Source organism: Bubalus kerabau, chromosome 4 (genome assembly GCF_029407905.1).
Source record: "Bubalus kerabau isolate K-KA32 ecotype Philippines breed swamp buffalo chromosome 4, PCC_UOA_SB_1v2, whole genome shotgun sequence".
Taxonomy (NCBI): Eukaryota; Metazoa; Chordata; class Mammalia; order Artiodactyla; family Bovidae; genus Bubalus; species Bubalus kerabau.
Genome location: NC_073627.1, coordinates 14568341 through 14588697, shown reverse-complemented (window position 1 = coordinate 14588697; position 20357 = coordinate 14568341). Strand labels below are relative to the sequence as shown.

At 58.4% G+C, this 20357-nt stretch overlaps 1 protein-coding gene across 1 annotated transcript; it reads right to left on the bottom strand.

Annotated features, from left to right (window-relative positions):
- Positions 1 to 3459: 3459 nt before the first annotated feature.
- On the bottom strand, positions 3460 to 18762 carry METRNL (meteorin like, glial cell differentiation regulator). Its single transcript, XM_055575481.1, has 4 exons — positions 18366 to 18762; positions 12225 to 12610; positions 5239 to 5298; positions 3460 to 4282 (listed from the first exon to the last, which is right to left on the bottom strand). Exons 1-4 carry the CDS (start codon positions 18524 to 18526, stop codon positions 3960 to 3962), a joined length of 930 nt encoding a protein of 309 aa, XP_055431456.1. The 5' UTR covers positions 18527 to 18762; the 3' UTR covers positions 3460 to 3959.
- Between the last annotated feature and the right edge of the window lie 1595 nt (positions 18763 to 20357).

Sequence of the window (20357 nt, the reverse complement as noted above, 5' to 3'; positions counted from 1 at the left end):
AGTATTCTTGCCTGGAGAATCCCATGGACAGAGGAGCCTGGAGGGCTACAGTCTATAGGGTCGCAAAGAGTCAGACGCGACTGAAGCGACTTGGCCCACATGTACGTAATGACAGTAGGCCCAGCAGAATAATCTCCTCATCTGATTAGCAATCTTAGTTTCATGTGTGGCTTTAAGTCCCCTTTCCCATGTCAGGTAACAGGGATTATGTGGATAATTATTCCAGGGATCCCAATGGGACACCTTTGGGAGCCACTAGTCTGCCATCCCCGCCACAGTGGGTGAAGACGACAGATGGGATATGGACCACATTCGTGGAAACACGGCCCAGCCAGCAGGCGGTTGAAACGAATTGTCTCCAGGAGACCCTGCTCCTCCTCCAAAACCCAGCGGTTTCCTCAGTGCCCAGGAGACAGACAGCAAAGGGAAAGGTCACGTGGTGTTCCATCACTGTCCCCGCCCACCATCCCTCCCTCCCAGGCCTGTTTGCTCCTCCCACACACCAGCTCCCCACTTCCTCAAGGCCTGGCTCAACCCCCACCTCAAACACCATGGATAAAACAGCAGTTCATCCGCCTCTGCCCCCCCACACTGCATCCCAGACCCAGCTCTGCCCTTTGTTTCCCTCCACACCAGCGGTCACCTCAGTGTGATTCAGCATCTGTCAGTTTACATACTGACAGTCTCCCAGCTCCGGGGCAGCCTCCTGGTGCTGGAGCTGGAAGGGAAGCCCCGCAGGTGCATCTGACTCTAGGCTCCACTCTCACCCAGCAAAGAGGAGGCTCAGAGCGACAGAGCATGTGTCAGGCCATCCAGTCTGGCCTGGGATGTCCACAGGGGCCCTCACCTGGGGGCCAGCTGGCCTCTGGAGGCCAGGACAGGGACTCCCACATGCAGCAGTCTGGAGGTTTCCCTGGGTCCCAGTGGACCACACAGGCAGGTGTGGGTCAAGGGTAAGCCCTGGTGAGCACACGGCCCCTACGCCTGGGGTCCATCCCACCCCGGCTCCTTCGGGCAGGCACCGATGGTGCTGGAAATGAGGTCTGGGGCATATGATGAGCAGCCCCAGCTGGAGGTTGCAGGGTCAGCCTGACTCCTCAGGTGGTTGGGACAGGGGAGAGGTGGGTGGTCCCCTTGCATTGGGGTGCAGGGGCCTGAGGCTTCAGGAAGCCCAGACCAGCAGTAGGAGAGGGCCAGGGACCCATATATGTCCTAGGAAAGCACAGGATGGAGAGGAGGAGAAAGCACCCTCAGCACAGGGGCGTCATCAGGAAGCAGGAGAGCTGCTGCTCACAGACGCCATGGTGGCCAAGAGGCTCAGAAAGTGTTTCCTGACCTTGATGCTATTGGACGGCCCGGGACCTGGGGCTCCCACCAGCGTGCCCAGTGTCACAGAGGCCAAGAGAGTAGGGATATCACTTAGGGTCTGCCAGGAGGAGGTGTTTCTCAGGTGGTTCCTGGGCTTTGGCCAACCGGTGCAGAGTGTGCAAGATGGGAGGGAGTGGACACGAGGGGTGGGGGTGAGGGGCACCACTTGGCAGGAGGGAGGTGGGATCCAGGGCACCCCGGGCCAGGACTCAGGGCTCCTCCACACCTCCCCTTCAACCTCTGGGTGGAGCCACAGGGGGCTGCCGGCCTCTCCATCCACAGAGAGACGGGGGTTGCCCAGAGCCAAGACAGAGACACTGGGCCAAGGGCCCCTGGTCAGTCATAAGGACCCTCCAGAGAGCCTCGGGTGCCTAGTCCCCTCAGGGCTCCACAGTGTTGAGGGGGCAGGAGTTCTGGTGTTAAGAGAGTGGGCTGGTGCATGCGGGGGCCTCAGACCCCACAGCAGCCCCTGGGCAGCAGGAAGGCACAGGTTGGGTGGAGGTGGGGGCTCTGCACCCCTTCAGAAATGGTGACCTTTCCAGCTCCTCCCCAACACCCAGGGGCCCTGGACTACTGCCAGGGCTCTGCTTAGCTAAGGAGAGAAACCTCCCACGTGCCAGCACCAGGCACCCACCTGCGGGGCCGCACTCTCAGCGCCAAACCCCACCCTCTCCCCAACCTGTCCAACACGCTCCCTCCAGCCTCTCGCCAAGAGGCCTCCACCCCCAGGCACTTCCTGCAAAGCTTCAGCCTCACGTGGAGGAAACGCTGCTGTCCACCAGACATCAGCACATGGGGTCAAGGCCCCGGATCCTCCTGGGGCAGATCCCGGCGTCCCTGTATTGACTGACGTGAGGGACGCCAGCCCAAAGCCAGACAATCTGGTTCTGCAGCATCCGCGAGCCCAGCCAGCCCAGAAAACCCAACCCGTGAACCCAGGAGCGGGTCAGCTCCTCCCCCGCCTTGGGCCAGGCACGTCTGCTGCTGTTATAGGCGTCCTCCTGGCGTAACACATCCCAGTGACTAGCCACAGTGGGACCTGTGCCCGTCACCAGACCTGCTGCTTCAGGTCATCACCCTGCTTCTTGCTGGGCAGGTATTGAGCACCTGCTTCTTGTTGCGACCTGCAGGAGCCCACAGGCCTGAGCCAGGGCACACCTGAGCTGACCCACACAGGCCTGAGCCGGCAGACAGCCACTCCTCATGGTGTGCCTGAGTTTTCCGTGCAGCTGGCTGGGTGTTCGTTGATCAGTGTCAGCCTCTCCCAGGTCCTTGGCGTCTCAGCAGTTGCTTGGGAAGAATCACAGACTCGGGTCTGATTACATGAAAAACCTGTTAAGGTGAAGCCCTTAACAGGATGAACAGAGTATCTCCTGAGATTCTGATCTTACCCAGCACCTGTGCATGTGAACTCATTTGGAAATGAGGTCTTTGCAGGTATGATCAAGATGAGGTCTTACTGGATCAGGGTGGGCCTGGGTCCAGCAATTGTTGGGCGAATAAGTGGAGGGACACGTGGACAGAGATACTCAAGAGGGAAGAAGGCCAAGGGACAGCAGAACAGAGACTGTGATGTGTCCACCAGATCAAGGACCAAGGACTGTTGGCAACACCAGAAGCTGGAAGAGACAAGGAGGGGTCTCCCCTGGCGCTGTTCCAGGGAGCGCACCCCTGCCCACACCTTGATTTTGGATTTCTGGTCTCTCGAACCGTGAGAGAATAAGCACCTGTTGTTTAAACTCCTGGGTTGTGGTCATCTGCTTTGGCAGCTGTAGGACGCTGACATCCTTGAGGATCTGGGGCTCAGAACAGCCCCTGGGTATCTAGACACTTGCCCTGGGATCAGGCATTTGGGGGAAGCTGAGGTCAAAGGGCAGGATCTGGGTTAACAGGAAGGGGGTGGGGTTGGTCCACCAGAAAGGCAGGGGTTGTAAGTATGGAGGTAACAGCTTCACTTAGAGTTGGGTCCAGTATGAAAGGTCCCTAACGCCAGGGCTGGCGGTGGGGGGTACTGACCCCAGGAGAAGATCTGACCTGGACCCCCAGCTAAGGGCCACACACCCCTGACCAGGCCCGAAGACAGACGCGCCATTGATCCGTCAGAGGCTGGTCTTTATTCCCTGGAATGGAAACACCCTGCAGTCCCAAAATGATGGTGGCTGGCAAAGCCCCTCCTTTAAAAATTCAAAAACAAAATGAAAAACCATTAGGTGTCTGGCTCCATAAATTTCCATCATAAGAAACAACTTTGAACAGTACCCAAGCCTGGTGTCAGGCGTCCGCAGTGGGCTACGGCCCCCACACTTCACCCAACACACCAGCCAAACACGGTGACTTCAGATGCTCAGAAAACAGTATGAAATGGAACACAAAGGCATTTTGCGACACGGGAGTTTGCTTCCTATGGACATTTCTTTTTTAAAAAAAATATAATAACTTAGTTGGCATGTTACAGCATCTCCGATCAATCTGTCAGGGAGTCCTTGGCTGGAACCTTGTGGGGCCGCATGCAGCGTGTGCCTACCCAGCTTGAGCGCCAGGCACCCAGCACAGTGTGAGTGTCCACTGCTGCGGCCGTGGTCACCTGGTGCTCACTCCGTGCCCATCTCGCAGGGGTTCAGCCCCCTCTCCTCAGCGTCCCTGTACATCCTTTGGAAATCCTTGAAGCGTGGGGCGCAGCCAAGCCAGGCCTCCCCAAAGTGCATGTGGCCGGTGAAGAGAAACTCGCCATGCCCCGGCCGGACGCCGCACTCCAGTAGCGTGGAGACGCGCCCCCGCCAGCCGTTGCCCTCGCCCTCAGGGGCCGGCCGGAACACCCTGCTCTTCTGCCGGTAGAGCCGGCTCACGTTCAGGTGGATGGCCGACTCCTGCCGCTCCGGCTCGTGGGTGACTTTCTGGATGGAGCCTCGGACGACTGTAGAGGAAGGAGAGGGGAGTCAGCAGGGTGCTCACCAAGCCAAGAGCACACCCCGCACCCCGCAGCAAAACTGGGAACTGATCCTGAATGTTGCCTTCCAGAAATTCTCATTAAAAAGTGCAATCCACACCCAAGAGGCTGCCTAGGGGCTGCCCTGCCACTCACACTGTCGGGGGGCAAAGATGTACTTCTCTCAAGGTCCAGTCACAGAAGTGGGGGAAAACAGAAGGTACAAACCTCGCCGTGCACAAACTTTTCAAGTTGGAACAAGAAAAGTGATTGCAGTTAATACCCAAGATCTGCTGTGATCCTGCATCAAGATTGGACAGAAAGGGTGAAGCTTGGAGAGGAAGGTGACAGGAAGGAGAAGGACAGAGCAGGCACAGGCTTGGGGACCCCTAGCCTGGCCCCAGATCCCCTCTGTGTGGGGCCAGAAAGAAGAAGGGGGATTGCACTTCCACTCCCCAACTGCCCTGGGAGCCTAGAGGGCAGAGTCAGGTCCCGCTGGGCCGGTTCCAGCAAACTCATACTGAGTGTTGCCACCCTTAACCCGAGAACGTTTGTGCCAATGTCATAAACAGGCGGAGGCTGAGTCCCTGACCTCAGCCCTGGCCCCGCCAGTGCCTCTAACTCCCTCTTTGGTGCCTGCAAGGGACCTGGGTGTGGGTGGGGCACCAGGACTTGGGCTCAAGCGCAAAGCAGGAAAATGCTCAATATCCCCTCAAACAGGAATTTCCACCTTAAAGAGGAATTCCCAACTCTCGCCCAGTCCTGCACACAGGTCCCTTCCCTTGGGCTGGGGCTGGGGTCACTCTAAATGAGTGGAAAGGAAGGCATTTTCCCATGACCTGCAATTGGTGATGGAAGGAGGAGCCAAGCCCAGTCTTCAGCAGAGTCTCTTCCCCCCAGGGGGTTTATTTCTCCCACATGGTGGGACCCTTCAGCATACTCACCAAAGTCGCTGGTGCAGACGGCCAAGAGAACCTCTGTGTGGCTGCAAGGGCGGCATGGGGCTGCAGGGAGAGGAGAGAGCCAGGTGCGGGGTCAGATGGGGCCTGTGGAAGCTCGAGGAGCACAGACCCTCCCGCCTACAGCTCACAGGCCATGTAACATCCTATAAATCCTCTGCTATCAGCGGCAACTGTCTAGACCCGGGGGCCTCTGCCATCAAGGTGCCAAGAGAGAGCGAGCAGGAGGGACCATGACCTCTGTCTCGTGGGTGGGGAGATGTCTCTAGGAGTTCCAGGCTCACCTAGGCTGCCTGCGATGGCATGAAAATGAAGGGCAAGTGGAGTTTTGTGCTGGACTGCACTCAGCTCATGTCTGCAGTCACACTTGGCAAGCAACCATTGGGCTCTAAATCACTTTTCGGTGCCGAAACCAACCCGAGCTTATCTGAAGCCGCATTCCTGACATCAGCCTGGCCAAGAGCCTTGCATGGTCTCGGTGGTCAGGCCTGGAAATGCCAGGGCCTCCCACTCACACTGCCTGTCCCCACAGTCCCATCTGCCACCTCCATTCCACAGGAGGTCAAAGCACTGTCTAGAAGCACCACGAGGCTGTGGCCCTGATAAACGCATTGGTGGGAGTGAGAGACGTGTCCACCTGCTTCAGTGGTGGGGGCCTTGTCTAACCAATGGGACTGGGTGACGACCTCCAAACCCCTCCAGACACCTTTCACAGCAAGCCCAGTTCACAGGATCCCCTCTGAGATCCCTAGATGTTGGAGGGGGCTGATTCCTCCAGACAAACCAATCCCTCTCGGTGGGCCTCTGGCCCAGGTCAGTCCTCACTCTGCCCTCCACCTACTGACTCAGATGGGCAGGAGCCCTCCAGAAAGGCTGGGGACGGGGGAAAGAGAAACCTCGGGACTCGGGGGACCCCCGGGGACCACGGCGCTCCTAACTCAAGAGTGGATGTGGGGAGACACGAGTTTATTATTTGGCTCTGATGTTGCACTTTTCCTCACCTGTTTCTATGGGCCCAAACTCCCTAACAACAGAAACATTAGGTATGAACGCTCACCAGGACAAGCTTCCCTTGGCTCTTTCACATTCTAAAGGCCCCACAGGGTCTCCAGCCTTGACGCTCACTGGGCCTGGACAAAGCTACAGCTGTCTGCCTGCCTGGCTGTGAACTGGGCTGAGCCATCACCTGCCAGGGGCTGCAGTCACTCAGGGCCCTGGAGGAGACAGGGAAACGCGGAGGAGAACAGGAGGGGCCTCTGGGACCCAGAGTGTGTGTGGGGGCAGCCAGAGATGACCCTGGAGTCTCCAGCGTCCTGGGACCCCTGAGGATGGACATGACGTGTCCAGAGAGCTGGCCTTCCTGTCCTGCCCCCGGCGGGGGTGGGTGCATGCGTCCCAGTCCAGTCTGGCGAGTGCATGACTCACGGGCGCATCTGTCAAGTTATCAGGAAAAAGGAGAAGCCGCAGAACAAGAACAGCCTGTTGGAGCATCGGAAGCATCTGAGAGGACTGAGCACCTCCTGCCCTAGCTCCAAATCCTGTGCCTTCTGCCCACCTGTGGCTCTTTGTCACGAGTATGGACCCCCAGCCTTGAGGGCCTCCTCTAAAAAAGAGGGTGGTCAACTGGGGGGTCCCCCACCTCTTAGCCTGCTGGGGGCCTGCTGCCCACAGTGGGCCTGACAGAGGTCACTATGGTAAGGAAAGTGGGTTGCACGGCCTCACGTGCACTGGGGGGACTTGCATCTTATGAGAGGCAGCTCATGGCAGTGGGGAGACTTCCCATCCTGGCGGTGCCCCCAAGGGGCAGAAGCCCCCACCTGGGGCCCGGGGCCAGGCTTTGCAAGCTCCAAGGGTGGGGGATGAGAGGTGAGGTCTGCACAAGCTCTCCAGAAGCTGAGACAGGCCCAGGCCACGCACCCTGGTCAGACTGCAGGCCTAGGTATGTGTAATCACCAAGCCCTGGAGCCTCACCTTCTGTGGGTCATAGGCCCCAGGACCTTGGCTGACTGCTGGGGAGAAAGGTGGCACGAGCTTGTCCCGGGCCCTGACTCAAGCCCAGTCCCATGGAGGATGTCCGAGGACCCGGTGGCCCCAGGGGCAGGTGGGCAGCAGCCTGCAGACCCTCCTGTCAAAGCCTCAATGACCTGGCGTCACACGGACAGCTGGAGCTAAAAAATCCCGCACCCCCTGCGACTCTCTATGACCCTGAGCTTTATGAAGTCTAGGCACCTTCGTGGAGAATCCAGGCTGCAGATGCTAACAGCAGCAGCCTGGAAACAATTATTAATCGGAGTCAGGCCTGTAAAGGCAGAGTGGAATGTGCTGGTTCCTGACACATCGAATCTCGTTTCCTTGTGGGGAAGGTGGGGAGGGGGTGACCCAGGGGCCGGGTGGAATTCTGGCCTGTGGTTCTCGGAAAAGGGGAGGGGCAGGGGAGTGTGGACGTGGAGCAGATTACTCTGGAATCTGTATAAAATGAACTGAATGAAGTGGGGGAAAAAAACAGGGTCGAGGAGACCAGCCTGGGGGTGGCAGGGACGCAGGTGAGAATGGTGGGTACAGATGGGAAGGGCAGCCCCCTATTGTCAGGCTCCGGGCAGCCCGACGCCCAAGGAGATGTTTGCAGATGGTGGGATGCTGGTTCAGCAGGTGGGATGGCCCAGGTAAGGATGACTGGGGTGGGGATCTTGTGTCAGACGCCCTCTGGGGTCTCCAGCACAGCCTCGCCAGCTGGGGAAATGCAGCATTTTAACAGGGAGGAAAGTGCAGGTGGCAATGTGGCCAGTGTTCCCTAAGCCGAGAGCCTCCTCTGATTGGCATGACAACCCCGCGCTCACCCCAACTCCGGGCTGCAAGGTAACATTGCCCCACAGGACCCTGAGGGACCTAACTCAGGCTGGTCGCCCCCTGTAGAGGCCCTACAAGCACAGGGAACTCCCCCCTCACCGGCCGTCTCCTCCACACCTGCTCTCCTCCCTTCCTTTTCCTGGTGAGCAAGGAGTCACACCTTCCACCCCAAGAGCCCGGCGCTGGATAAGATGAAAAGTAATCTTAATAATGACTCGGGGAGCTGGAGAAGCACTGGTGCAAGAAACTAAATTTTCAGGGAAAAAATTAAGTTCTGTTTCCAGGAAATAACCAAGTTTCTTCTCATTTCTGCACACTGTTGTTTATCTCCCATGGCCCCTCAAGGCCACTCCTATATTCTAAGGTGCCTGAGGCGGGGAATCTCAGCAGGGACCACCCCCCCCAAAGGGTCATTTGCCTCTGATTCATCAACAGAGCGGTTTCAAAGAGGACGGGGAGGTGAAGCCCATCAGAAACTGAGGTATCCAGGCCGCCTCACCCCACCTGACACCCACAAGCAGCGATGGGTGCCACTTTGGAGCCTTCCCGGCCGGCACAAGGGTGAGTCCTCCTGCCCCTCCCCACCCTCCAGCTGTGGGTCTGAAACACCACTGCTGTCCCCCTTCACCTGCACACAGGGGGCCAGCTCTGGGTGGGCATCACACACAGCCCTCCCCTGCTTCTCAGCTCCCTAAGCAGGAAAAGAACAGGCTGGAATCAAGGGTCCCAGGAGAACCCCAAAGATGGGGTCTGCCTCTGTCCCTTAGAACCAGACCGAGTAACACCCCTGCCCTCCCTTGCTGGCCACCTCGATAGGTCCCCCAGCCCACTGGGCCACGGGGGTACTACCAGTGCCCGTTTACCCGAGTGTACTGGGACCCTGTGGAAGATGGTCGGCCGGGGCCACAGTGAGGCCTCGGCACATGGTCCAGGCGTGGCCTGGAGCTTCTTCCACTAGTGAGTTGCATCTGGCTGCTCGCCTGCCTTTTATATCCTGCCAGACTTTTCCAGCACCAGAGGAGGGAGTGCTGGGTTCCTCAGGTGCCTGGCGAGGCCCTAGTGGGAAGGGGAGGGGAGGAGGCAGGTCTCCCCGCTCTAGCCACGTGGCAATCCTGAGTCCCCCAGGGCTGAAGGACCCCTGCCGCCCGCCTGCCCCTCTGTCTCCGCCTGCCTCTCTGTTCTGGCCTTTTCTTTGGCTGTCGGCACATCTCAGTTCATACGAGGCAGCCGATTGTGCAACATGATGAACACGAGGCTGACACGCTTGCCGTAAACACACCCGGCGGAACCACCCAGAGCTGCGGCCGGCGAGGCTCATGCACACCTCCCCTCCTCCAGGATCCCGGCCCACAGGGCCTCTACTTTTCATGTCAGCACAAACTGGAACTCGTGACTCATCGGCGAGGGAGAAGGCTTGTCCACCTCCGCAGCAGGTTGCTTCCTGGGCTGCTTGGCCCCAGGACGTGCGCTCACTTCCATGGCCCACGCACCAGGGATCTGGCTTCACCGGGGTCTCCCAGATGGAGCCAGGGCCAGACAGGAGGGCACTGCCCTCTGAGAGCCCGCCCGGTCCCAGGGGAGGTCACTGCTGCCAGATGGCTGGGACCAGCATTCCACATTACGTACCCATTCCTTTGGCATTAAAAGCTTAGGGACGCATCCCTGGGGAGAAGGGATGGACCAGCCTCCCCGGATCCCTGCTACCCTCGCCTCCTTCAGGACAGAGAGGTGCTGGGCCCACAGCTGCCAGACCCTGGGAGCATCTTGAGTCCCCATCTCAAGTTCTGACAGTCACTGCATCTATACTGCCCCAGGCCAGCGCCCCAGCCACTGGGCAGATAGATGGACACTCATGCCCTACTACCCCCAGGGTCCCTGGGATCCCTGCAGGCCCCAGATTTAAAGTGACACTCCAGGGCCAGGCAAGCATATGGCTGGGAGTAACAAGGGCACTCCAGCAGCCCAATGTCCAGCTGCAGCCATGCAACCAGTGTGGGGCCCTGGCTAGCGACCAGATGACCCACCTCATCACATGGGGCCTCCTCTCTGGGACCCCACAGGGCTCTCCCAAATCCACTTACTGCCCTAGCCTGGAAACATGGACCTGGGGTCTGGGGAAGCTCAGACCCTGGCCCCAGAGAAGGGGAGAGAAAGTCTTGGGTCCCCAGGGCTGAGTCACGGGCTGAGTCACCCCAGGTTGCAACCACATGGTGAATTTTCCACCAGAGACTCCAGTCTGTGCTGACCAGAGCACCCAGGTGGCATCACAGAAAGACCTTTACGCCGTGGCCTCTGAGAATCTGGTGGGAGCCGCACGGCAAAGAAGAACAAAGTTCCAGCCGGAGAGAACAAGTGACCAGTAGCCCAGTGGTCTCAACCCATCAACATCTTAATCAGTAAAAGGAATGCTGGCGAGTTCCTAACATCTGCCCCCTCGGCCAACCATCGCCGTGGTCACACACATCAAATTTGGTGACTGGGTTTTTCCAGATTTTGTTTTTATGGCGAGTTTATCTCCAGTGGCTCCCCGCTCCACACGTACACACGCCAGAGCGAGCCCTGGTGATCACTTGCTGGTGATCAAGATAAAGGCTGTTGTGCTTAAAGTTTTAGTCAAGTCCTGGGGTTTTATAGCCACTTTCAGCATTCCTGACAGGGTCCTACCCAGTCAGGCCCTGGGGGGAGGGGTCCTACCTGGGCAGCCATACGCTGAAGCTCTATAACAGACCAGTTTAGGTTGAGAGAGAGTTAAGGTTTTGGAAAATCATGGGAGTCAAGGACAACAGGACAATATACTGTAGATTCACACTCAGGAGAAAAGTCTACATTTCAAATTCTAGGAGGTCTGAGTTTTCCCAGTGGAAGATTTTATTCCCTAAAATGTGGAGACTATACTATTCTTGGGGCTAATCCGCCCCTCACGCCAGGTGTTTCGACCTCAGCAGTGCTGACGCATGGGGCCAGGTCATCCTCCAAGGTGGAGGGACCATGCCAACACCTGGGGCCAGCTCATTCTCCGTGTTGGGGCTGCCCCATGCACTATGGGGTGTGAGCAGCACCCCTGTCTCACCTCCATTACTTGATGCCAAAGCACCCGCCAGGGCCCATCATCTCAGCCAGTCACTGAAGAACAGCTGCCTGGAACCTGCCCCCAAGATTATCCGAGCTCCCACCTTCCCCTTGGGAGGCATCTTGCTACCGACTAGTTTTGGAATTGAGGAAGATGCTGCAGATGGCGCACCCAAGTGCTGCCAGCCCCCGCCCCACACACTCGGACCCTGCAAAGCCATCTGTGCCTCTGGGCTAGAGCCCCCAGGCCTGGTTGTCCCTGATGAAATGACAAGGACCCTGAGTTTGCCCTGTGTGGGAGCTCTTGGGGCCACACACTCCTCTCTGCCCACAGAACTTTCCAGAGACCAACACTGCTCTCCCCACAGGGTGCAGCAGAGCTGTCTGCTGGCCTCAAAGAGAAGGAAGGAAAATCTGAAGCCAACACACCGGCCCTCAGCCACCCAGAGACTCCCTTGGGGACCTCGCCCGGAGTCCCCGGATCGTCACAGCCACTCAGCCGCCCCGCCTGGCACAGCGCTGGTGCCCTCTCTCCACACGGAGGAGTCCTCACTGACACCCACACATAAATCGGCTGGGGAACCTGGGACCGGCTCACGATTCAGGACACCTCAGCTCGGGAACAGGAATCAGCCTCAACTCCCACCCAAACTCAAATGTTCAGGGGCTGCAGCCGACACCCAGAGCACCTGACTGACTCGTGTGTCAGGAGAAACTTTGGAGGAGTTTGGATGGTAAAAGCACCCATTTCAAATTGCAGTCACAGCTGGTCCAGGGGAGAAGAGTATACCGGGGGCCAGGACCATGTCACGGCTGTGTTCCGACCCACGGCCATCGTCCTGAGTCCAAGCTGCCCACAGCACTCCGGGGGCAGCCTCGGCCACCCTTGGGCAGACCCACCAGGTCTGAAGCCCAGACTCGGGTAGCGTGTTCTTGCCTGGAGATTCTTCCGCATGAGAGGAGATGGGGGCAGGAGATGATGGATGGGGGGCAGGCCCAGCAAACAGGAGAGGAACCCCCCGAGGCCACCCCCGCACTCTGCGTGCCACACTCACCCGCCAGGGCGTGCAGGTCCGGCCCCGTGCGCCTGCTGGTCAGCTCATACTGGAAGCCCGTAGTCCTCCTGCTGATGTCTTGCTGTGGCGTCGCCTCCACGAACAGGCCCCCCTGCTCGAAGCCGAAGCACGGCGCCTGGCCGGGCCCGAGGTCCCCGTCCCGCACCAGCAGTTTCAGTTCTCCAGTCTTTTCCAAATAAATATTGGCCCCCGAGGAGCCCCTAAGGGGCTTGATGCACAGAGTCAGGTTCCGGGAGGGCGAGAAGGTGTTGGGCCGTAGGTTCACGATGAGCGCCCCAGTCGGGTACATCCACTCGACGGTGCCCGCAGAGCAGCGCAGGTAAACTTGCTCCACCTCCTTCCTGTGGGCCTCGTGTGTCAGCCCGCTGCGGAGGAGGAGAGACACGTCAGTCGGGAGACGCACCTGAGCACCGCAGTAAAGAATCCGCCTACAATGCGGGAGCCGCAGTAGACATGGGTTCGATTCTCAGGTCAGAAAGATCCCCTGGAGGAGGGCACAGCAACCCACTTCAGTATTCTTGCCTGGAGAATCCCCATGGACCGAGGAGCCCGGCAGGCTACAGTCCATAGGGTTGCAAAGAGTTGGACAATGACTGAAGCAACTTGGCAGGGCACGGCAGCACCCCTCACCCACAGACAGGTGGGTGCTATCACCACCATGCAGCTGAGGGCCCATCTCCAGGGAGGGGGTGCGGCCACGTGCTCCCACCCGTCCACTCTGAGCACTTTGGTGCATGTGGGAGCTCCTGGGCCCTCTCAACACCCCGACACTCCGCTGGCCTCTGAGCCCAAGTCCTTGGGGTCTCTCCCTGAGCTGGGATGGTGACAGGTGCAGTGGAGGTGGGAAACACGGAAGGGACGGATCTTCCAAAAAATAAACAGGGAAACACCAGCAAGACGTTGGCACCAACCCAGGTTCCAGATGACCAAATGAGGGTCAGGAAGCTCATTTGATGGGAGATTCCCATTGAGTGGAGTGGAGACCAGGGAGCAGATTCAAGTGACAGGAAGCAGGCTGGAATGCCATGCACAGACAATAAAGAATGCACTCCAGGGAGCAGCTTTTAAACCAAAGGGAACGTTAGCAATTTGTTTGGGGGGGGGGGTTGTTGGTAAGTTTTGTCTTTAGGGTCCCTATTAGACACAATGTTCCTATTGTCTTGAAGGCAATGATGTGACCGCTTTGTCATTCATTTGTAAACCTGAAGACCCTGCATTGTGAATCGTTTTTTTTTTTTCCCCCAAAACAAACTCAAATATCATCAAAGCAAGATACACAAGTCAAGAAAAGGTCCTCCATGGGGAAACACAGGAGGGAACTGTGGAAGAAACCACAAAAGATCTGTGGATGCCTGTCTTCTCGATGGGGACTGCTGAGGAGTTCAGCGGGTTTCAGTCCTAATAAATGCCAAACAGGAAAAAATGAAGTGTGCTATGCTCTCGGGGTGGCAGGTCTTGAGTAAGTTGTAACGCTATGTTTTCGAGAAATTGAAACCATCAAAAACGTTCAAGTTTCCCCAACTCAAAACTTGTAATGTAAATGTCAGCTTGTGGTGATGGTTACGTCATGACCACCGAGCAGCCCTGGAACTCAACCCGGTGACTTCAACTAAGTGTTTTATTACATGAAATTTGGTTCTGATCAGATCTCAGACAGGTTCACCCACATTCTTAGGATTTTTATGTGAAATAAACAATGCTATATTCAGAGCCCTGGCCTGAGTGAGTTACCAGAAACCTTTTCTGCAGAGGAGAAAACACATAACATATGGTTTGCATTTACTGTTGGTGACTCATGCTCTGGGCCCCGAAAAGCCTCGCTTTTCATACGACGGCCAGCTGCAGGCTGGGGCTGCACAGTCACCCTGCAGACCACATCAGAAGGAGGTGTCAAGGAGGTGAACTCCCTCCTAACCCCACTCCCCACCCCCAAGGCCTTGGGTCATAGGCAGCCTGGCCTCAGACGCCTACCGGGGCCGCACACGCAGAACAGACTTACAAATTACAGCCACATAAAACTCACACGAGCTCATCTGACACACAGGAGGGGATGGGTGTAATTACAGTGCTGGGCGACAAAATTAGACTAAATGGTGTGTGGTTGCCACAGATGACTATAATCGGCCCTGCTCTTATGCAGCCAAACAAACTTTATCACAGTGTCCCTCCTCTCCTGGCTCCAGCCTCGAGGGGCAGCTGGACACTTGCCCCATGCCCAGGAACCAATCCTCAACTCTCTCTCCCACAAAAACCATCCCGTTAAAGGCTTTGCTTCCCTCTCAGTGGGAAGAGGGGATCCTAGGGGTCGAGGGAGTGGAGAACCCACGGCAGAGGCTGTGGGTACCTCTCACTATGTTGCCTTAACCTCAACAGTGGAGGGGGAAAAAGGGGTGGGCTTACCCTCCACCCACGTCTTGGCAGGGGTGAAGGGGGCCCTCATGGGGACCGATGGCCAGCCCACGCTGCCCAGGGGGAGGTGGACCCGAGGCCCCAGGGGCTGCCACCACCAGCCTGTGCCCATGACCACACGCATCCATTTACTCGCAAGTCACTCGCCACCTAAAAGAAGACTAGGAACAAAAAGACAGTGGACAGACAAGAAATCACTTGGCGCCCATCACTTTACCCTCTAGCAGGTCCACCCCATCCCCAGAACCTGCACAGGCTCTGCTCTGCCTCTTCTCTCTTTTTAAAAAATTATTTATTTTTATTTACTTATTTGGCTGTGCCAGGTCCTACTTGCGGCACACGGGGTCTGCCGTCTTCGTTGTGGCACACAGGACCTTTAGCTGCACGATGTGAACTCTTAGTTATGGCATGTGGGACCTAGTTTCCTGACCAGGGATCAAACCCGGGCCCCCTACATTCTGAGCACAGAGTCTTAGCCACTGAACCGCCAGGGAAGTCACCACCTCTGCTGCTTCTCTCTTGTTCTACTCAAGCATCAGGACCAACAAGACTCCCACTAGGCACCCAACACAGGAGTGTCCACAGTCACATCACAGCAAGAACTCCATTCAGACAGACATCTGCTCGGTTCAGCCTGGGGCCAGCTGAAGAAGAAGATTCACGGTCTACCTAGTACCTACCGGAAAATCTAGTCACCACTGAAAGACTGAAAAAAACTTCTGTTAATGCAAAAGTGCTGGAGATGCAAACACACAACACATGGGTAATGGTCACTGGTGATGGTATTTAACGATTTTCATATGACATGCAAGTGACATCCTAACCAAACAAAAATGAAATAACTATGCCCTGATGTGATGAAGCTAAAGGATGCAGGAAAAAAAAAAAAAATATATGGTTCTATTCAGCCTTAGGAAACTGAGAAAACTGAATTGATCTTGGATTATTTTAACTGAATTAATGCATTGAAAAGGCGGGGGGGGGGGGGGGGGGAGTTGGCAAGTGTCACTCCCCAGGAGGACACACAGCCGTGGAGCACCTTTATGGGAAAGATGGCAAATTCCAAGTTGCTACAGCGACCCTCTGACAGCGTCGGTGCAGTGGCCGCAGAGCCCACACCACTCATACCCACAGCCCGGTCCAAACCTTGAGTCACCAGAAGGAAGTGATGGTCTCTGGTTGACTAAAGTCAGGAAGAGCTTCAGATCAAGGGCGAAACCAAAAGGCTCTGCTTCCTGGAGTTACCTTTCATTTCCCCACCTCGCAGGAGAGACAGCCCAGGTGTGACATACTGGCAGTGCCCAGCCCGTCTCAGTGGGAAAGTTCATGGTCCACCTTTATGACCAGGGCCTAATAAAGATAGGACGCATCCTGCCCTGGCCGAGGGAGAGGGATTTCAAAACCTTCTACTTAATTGTTTGGATACACCCAGAAACACATCCAGCCTGTCAAGTGTGAGTGGCCAGTGTCATAAAAAAGCAACTCCCTTCGTATCAGGGGATCAGAAACTGCCCGGCGCATTGGGGCTTGCACCACCCTGTGCTGTCTTTAGAACAGCTCATAAAAAGTCATAAATGCTACAGAATCAGCAGGCAAACCAGTGCACCAGGGTAAGAATCTGTCAGCTGATCTGTGAAAAAAAGGTAACTGGAGGGGCAGTGATTACAATGCTGGCGTGGGGGGAGGGGGGTCTTATGCTCCTGGAATGTGACTTGGACCTATCTCTGCTCCGATCCTGCCCATAACTTCTACAGCCACTGCAGCCACCCTTGACAAGTTTCTACCTTTAGGGTGAGTGGAGGACATTGGAGGGTGTCCAAGACCAGGGGTTCATTAGCAATGATGGAGGGACAGGGGGTACAGGCAAGTGGCTCTGTTTCTCCAGGTAGATAAGAGGATGCACAGGAAGAAGAAGGGATTCCTCTACCCCCTACAAACACCTACATGGTCCCCAGCTCCCTCGGGTCTCCAGGGGAGGCATCCTCTGCACACTTGTCCTCCAAGAATGTGAAAAGGGTGTCAGCTCCTCTGGAAATTCAAGCTCACAGGGGTGGGACTGGGTTTCTGTTTTTGATCTGCTGAAGCAGGACACCCCAAGGCCTCATTTTGGGGATGCACTGATTCATCTAGCAGAGGCTGCAAAGCAGGGAGTTTAATTACCAGCAAGGGGGGAAAGGGCAGCCCCAGAAGAGTGTGTCAGAGTCAGAGGCTCCCAGCCAGCTCTGTGCTGGCGCCAGCATTCTCCAGGCCAACCCTCCCCCAGAGCTCGGATCTGCTGCGCAGGGCCCAGTCTCAGCTCCACCAACCCCTGCTGCCGGGAGACCTTCTGTAGCCCTGAGGGCCGGTGACACCAGCCCAACCTCAGGAGCTCGGGACCTTCACTCTGGGATGGGTGGGAAGTAGAAAGGAGCAACGTAATTGCCAATTTCCACAAAGAACTGGGGGCTTCCCGGGTGGCTCAGCAGTGAAGAATCCGCCTGCAACGCAGGAGACCCGGGTTTGATCCCTGGGTGGGGAAGATCCCCTGGAGGAGGAAACAGCAACCCACTCCAGTATTCTTGCCGGGAAAATCCCACGCAGGAGCACGCACACTGGGTCTGGACGTATCCAAGATGACCAGCAGCTGCCCTGCTGACGCACAACCCAGCACCCTGGCACAACTCTGCCCTTCTCGGAAAAACCGTCTTCACTCAAAATAACCCCATGACACCCCCACAGCATGAGGTGTCTGCCAGCGGGAGTCTTCCAACCAGAAGGCAGGGTTTTAGGGGCCCTGCACGGTGGGACGCCCGGACACCCAGCCCCCAAGGGAGTCCCGGCCCACTGTTTTCGGAGAAGACGACGCTAGCATCTCCCTCCCTCTGCAAACTCTCGAACCCGCAACTTCCGAAGCACATGCCGTCTTCTCCGACAGCGAGGTGCCGGGCTCAGGCCGGCGCCCTGGTAGACGGCTGTTCTCGTCCTGAGTAGCTGCGCTCTCACCAACCACCCCCCCTCCCCGCCCACGCTTGTGACTTGCCTGTCACACTGCAGTTAAAAAAAAAAAAGTCCTCGGCTGCCTGCCTTGGCGGAGGGCGTGAAGGGGGGTCGCCGAGCCCAGCGCGCGCTGCCAAGGGCGGCCTGACCTTCACCGGGCGGGGCGGGGGGCTCGACCAGGCCCAGAACTCGCCCGGCGCAAGGTGCCCGCCCGCGCGTCTCCGCCCGCACCGACGTGGTCAGCGCGCGGTCAGCGCCACGGCCCCCTCTCCGACCACCGGAGCCGCCGCTCCCTCCTACCGACCCGTCAGTCCCTTCCCGCTCGGCCCTGAGCGCAGGCCCGGCTCCTCCCGGCCCGGGGCGCGCAACTCCTCGCCGAGGGCAAAGCCCGGGAAGGACAGAGGGCTGACCCCCGATCGCCTCCAGTGAAGGGTCGCGGGGTCGGCGCTGCGGCTCTCTGGGAACCGAGTGGGGACCCGTGCGATCCTGCGCCGGGAGAACGGGCTGCCAGACGGAACCGACCCCACGGCGCTGCAGGCGCGCCTTCCCCTGGGCGTCCTCTGGGCCGGGGGACCGGGACGCCGCGGGCTCTTTTGTTCTAGAACCGGGGGCGGGGGAGGGCGGGGACCGCACTCGGCCTGGAGAGCGGGCCCCCGGGCCCCCGAGCCCCCGCGCGCTCGGCCCGCGCGGGAGGGGAGTGGACGCGAGGGCCGGGCTCGCGCCGCGCGGACTCACCTCCCCTTCCAGCTGCACAGGTCGCTCGAGTACTGCGCGCCCGCGCCGCCCAGTAGCACGGCCAGCAGCAGCAGCAGCGGCGGCGGTCCAGGGCCCGGGGCGGGGGGCCTCGGCCACAGCTGCCCCGCGCGCCCCCCAGCCGCCCGCGTCGCGCCCCGCATGCTCTGGCTCCGGCTCGGCCGCCTGTCTCGCGTCCGCGCCAACCGAGCAGACCCTCGACCCGGCGCGGCCGGGCGGCCGGGCTCCGAGTCCAGGCGGTCAGGTCGCGCACCCCCCGCGCCTCCAGGGCGGCCGCCCGCCCATCCCCGCCGGAGTCGGGGCCGCCCGAGCCGCTGGACCCGTGCGCACAGACCCGCGCCCGCCGCCGCCGCTAGAGCCTCTGAAGTCTGCAAGTCCGCGGTCCCGGTCCCGGCTCAGCTGGGGGGCGGTGCCCGTCCCGCCGCTCCGCCCCCGCCCCGGGTCCGCCCCCGCGCGCCGGAACTCCGCCCCTTGCGCCCGCGCCCCGCGCCCAGTACGCCCGGCTGGACGCGGCGGATACCCGAGTCTGCGGCGTGGCAGGGGCGCGGAGCGCCGGGGGCGTGTGGCCCAGGGGTGGGACAGGCTAGGACGCCGCGGAGAGGAGAGGGCTGCGCGAGGGACGGGGAGGAGGGCCCGGGAGGGAAGAGCCAGGTTGGAAAGTGGAATTTCGAGCGGGAGGGGGAAGGGCAGCAGCGCGTCCCGGGCTTGTAAGGTGCGGGGGCGGGGTAGAAACCCGAGACCCGGTGTCTTTGCAGACCGTAGCTGAGCGCCTGGTCGGCAGGTCCCTCCCGCCGGCAGACTGAGTCCGGAATGGCCTCTGGGATGTAGCAGGGGCGCCTGGCCGTGTCACTGCTGTGTGACCAGCCTGAGGCCGTCAGGGATGTTCCTGGCACCCACCCTCCACGGGATTTGAGTGTGCTTTGCGGAAGTTCAGACTGTCACGGGGGAGCGAAGGCCCGGCTGTGGCCGGTGATGTGGCTGACTCAGAATTGAGTGTGCGGTGGACCCTGGGACACCCATTCCACAGAAAGGCTGTGGATTTGCCGGCCAAGGTCCCCGCTCCTGTGCATCCCTCCCCCTGGTCACCCGCCGCCCCATCCCTGCTCCAAAGTTAGTCTCCTGCCCAAGCTTCGCGCTTGATTTTCGTGGTGGGGACCTTCTTGTGTACTGTAGGATTTTAGCAGCATTCCGGAGTAGCAGTCCCTGCACCGCCAGGCTTGGCAACAAGACCTGTATGTCTCCAGATACTGCCAAATGCTGCCTGGGTGCAAGGTTTCCTTCTGAGCTCCCTGTTTTCGCAGCACCCAGCCTCGTGAGCACAGCATGAGGAGAGCCACTGCCTTCCCCAGCTGGTCACTGGGGCCAGCAAGTGCCTGACATCCAAACAGGAGGACAAAGGCAACTCAAAGGACCCTAGCCTCTGGAAGGATGATAAGGATCTACCAGGTGGAGGGAGGGAGCCCTGGCACGCCAGCCAGCCACCCCAGGAATCAGAAGCAGGTTTTTCTGCTTCCTCAGACTCGGGTGTTGATTTGAGTTCCAGAGTCTGAAACTCCATCAAATAGTAGAGAAATCTGACCTGGTTTTAGCATTTCTTTTCTGGCCAATACACATTTCGGGAGGAATTGCAAATCACCTGTGAGGGAGGGGAGTTACTTCCTATTATTTTTGCATTACACCCTTTGATTTGGTTAGAGTTTTGGAAGTCTATTCACCCTCTGGAGAAGCCGGAGGCTACAGGGTCCAAAACAGATGAGTCTGGGAGACAGCCTCTGGAGTGCTGGGGCAAGGCTGGGGACGTGGTTCACCCTTGAAAGGGGTTACAGTTGAAGAATCTGCTTAAGAAAGCCCCGAAATAGCAGGTCAACCCACCCAGCCTAAGCCTGGAGCAAGGACCTTGCCTGGTCATAAATGGTGATGTCATCCCAAGACCCAAAGTCAGCTTTAAGGCTGGAGGACTCTACAGCCTGCACC

Coding starts and splice junctions, on each gene's coding strand:
- METRNL (XM_055575481.1), bottom strand. CDS start 18,526: ATGCGGGGCGCGACGCGGGCGGCTGGGGGGCGCGCGGGGCAGCTGTGG. Junction 5,299..12,224: donor GGACCTGCACGCCCTGGCGG/GTGAGTGTGGCA, acceptor CTCTCCCTGCAG/CCCCATGCCGCCCTTGCAGC. Junction 4,283..5,238: donor CGTCTGCACCAGCGACTTTG/GTGAGTATGCTG, acceptor CTTCCTCTACAG/TCGTCCGAGGCTCCATCCAG.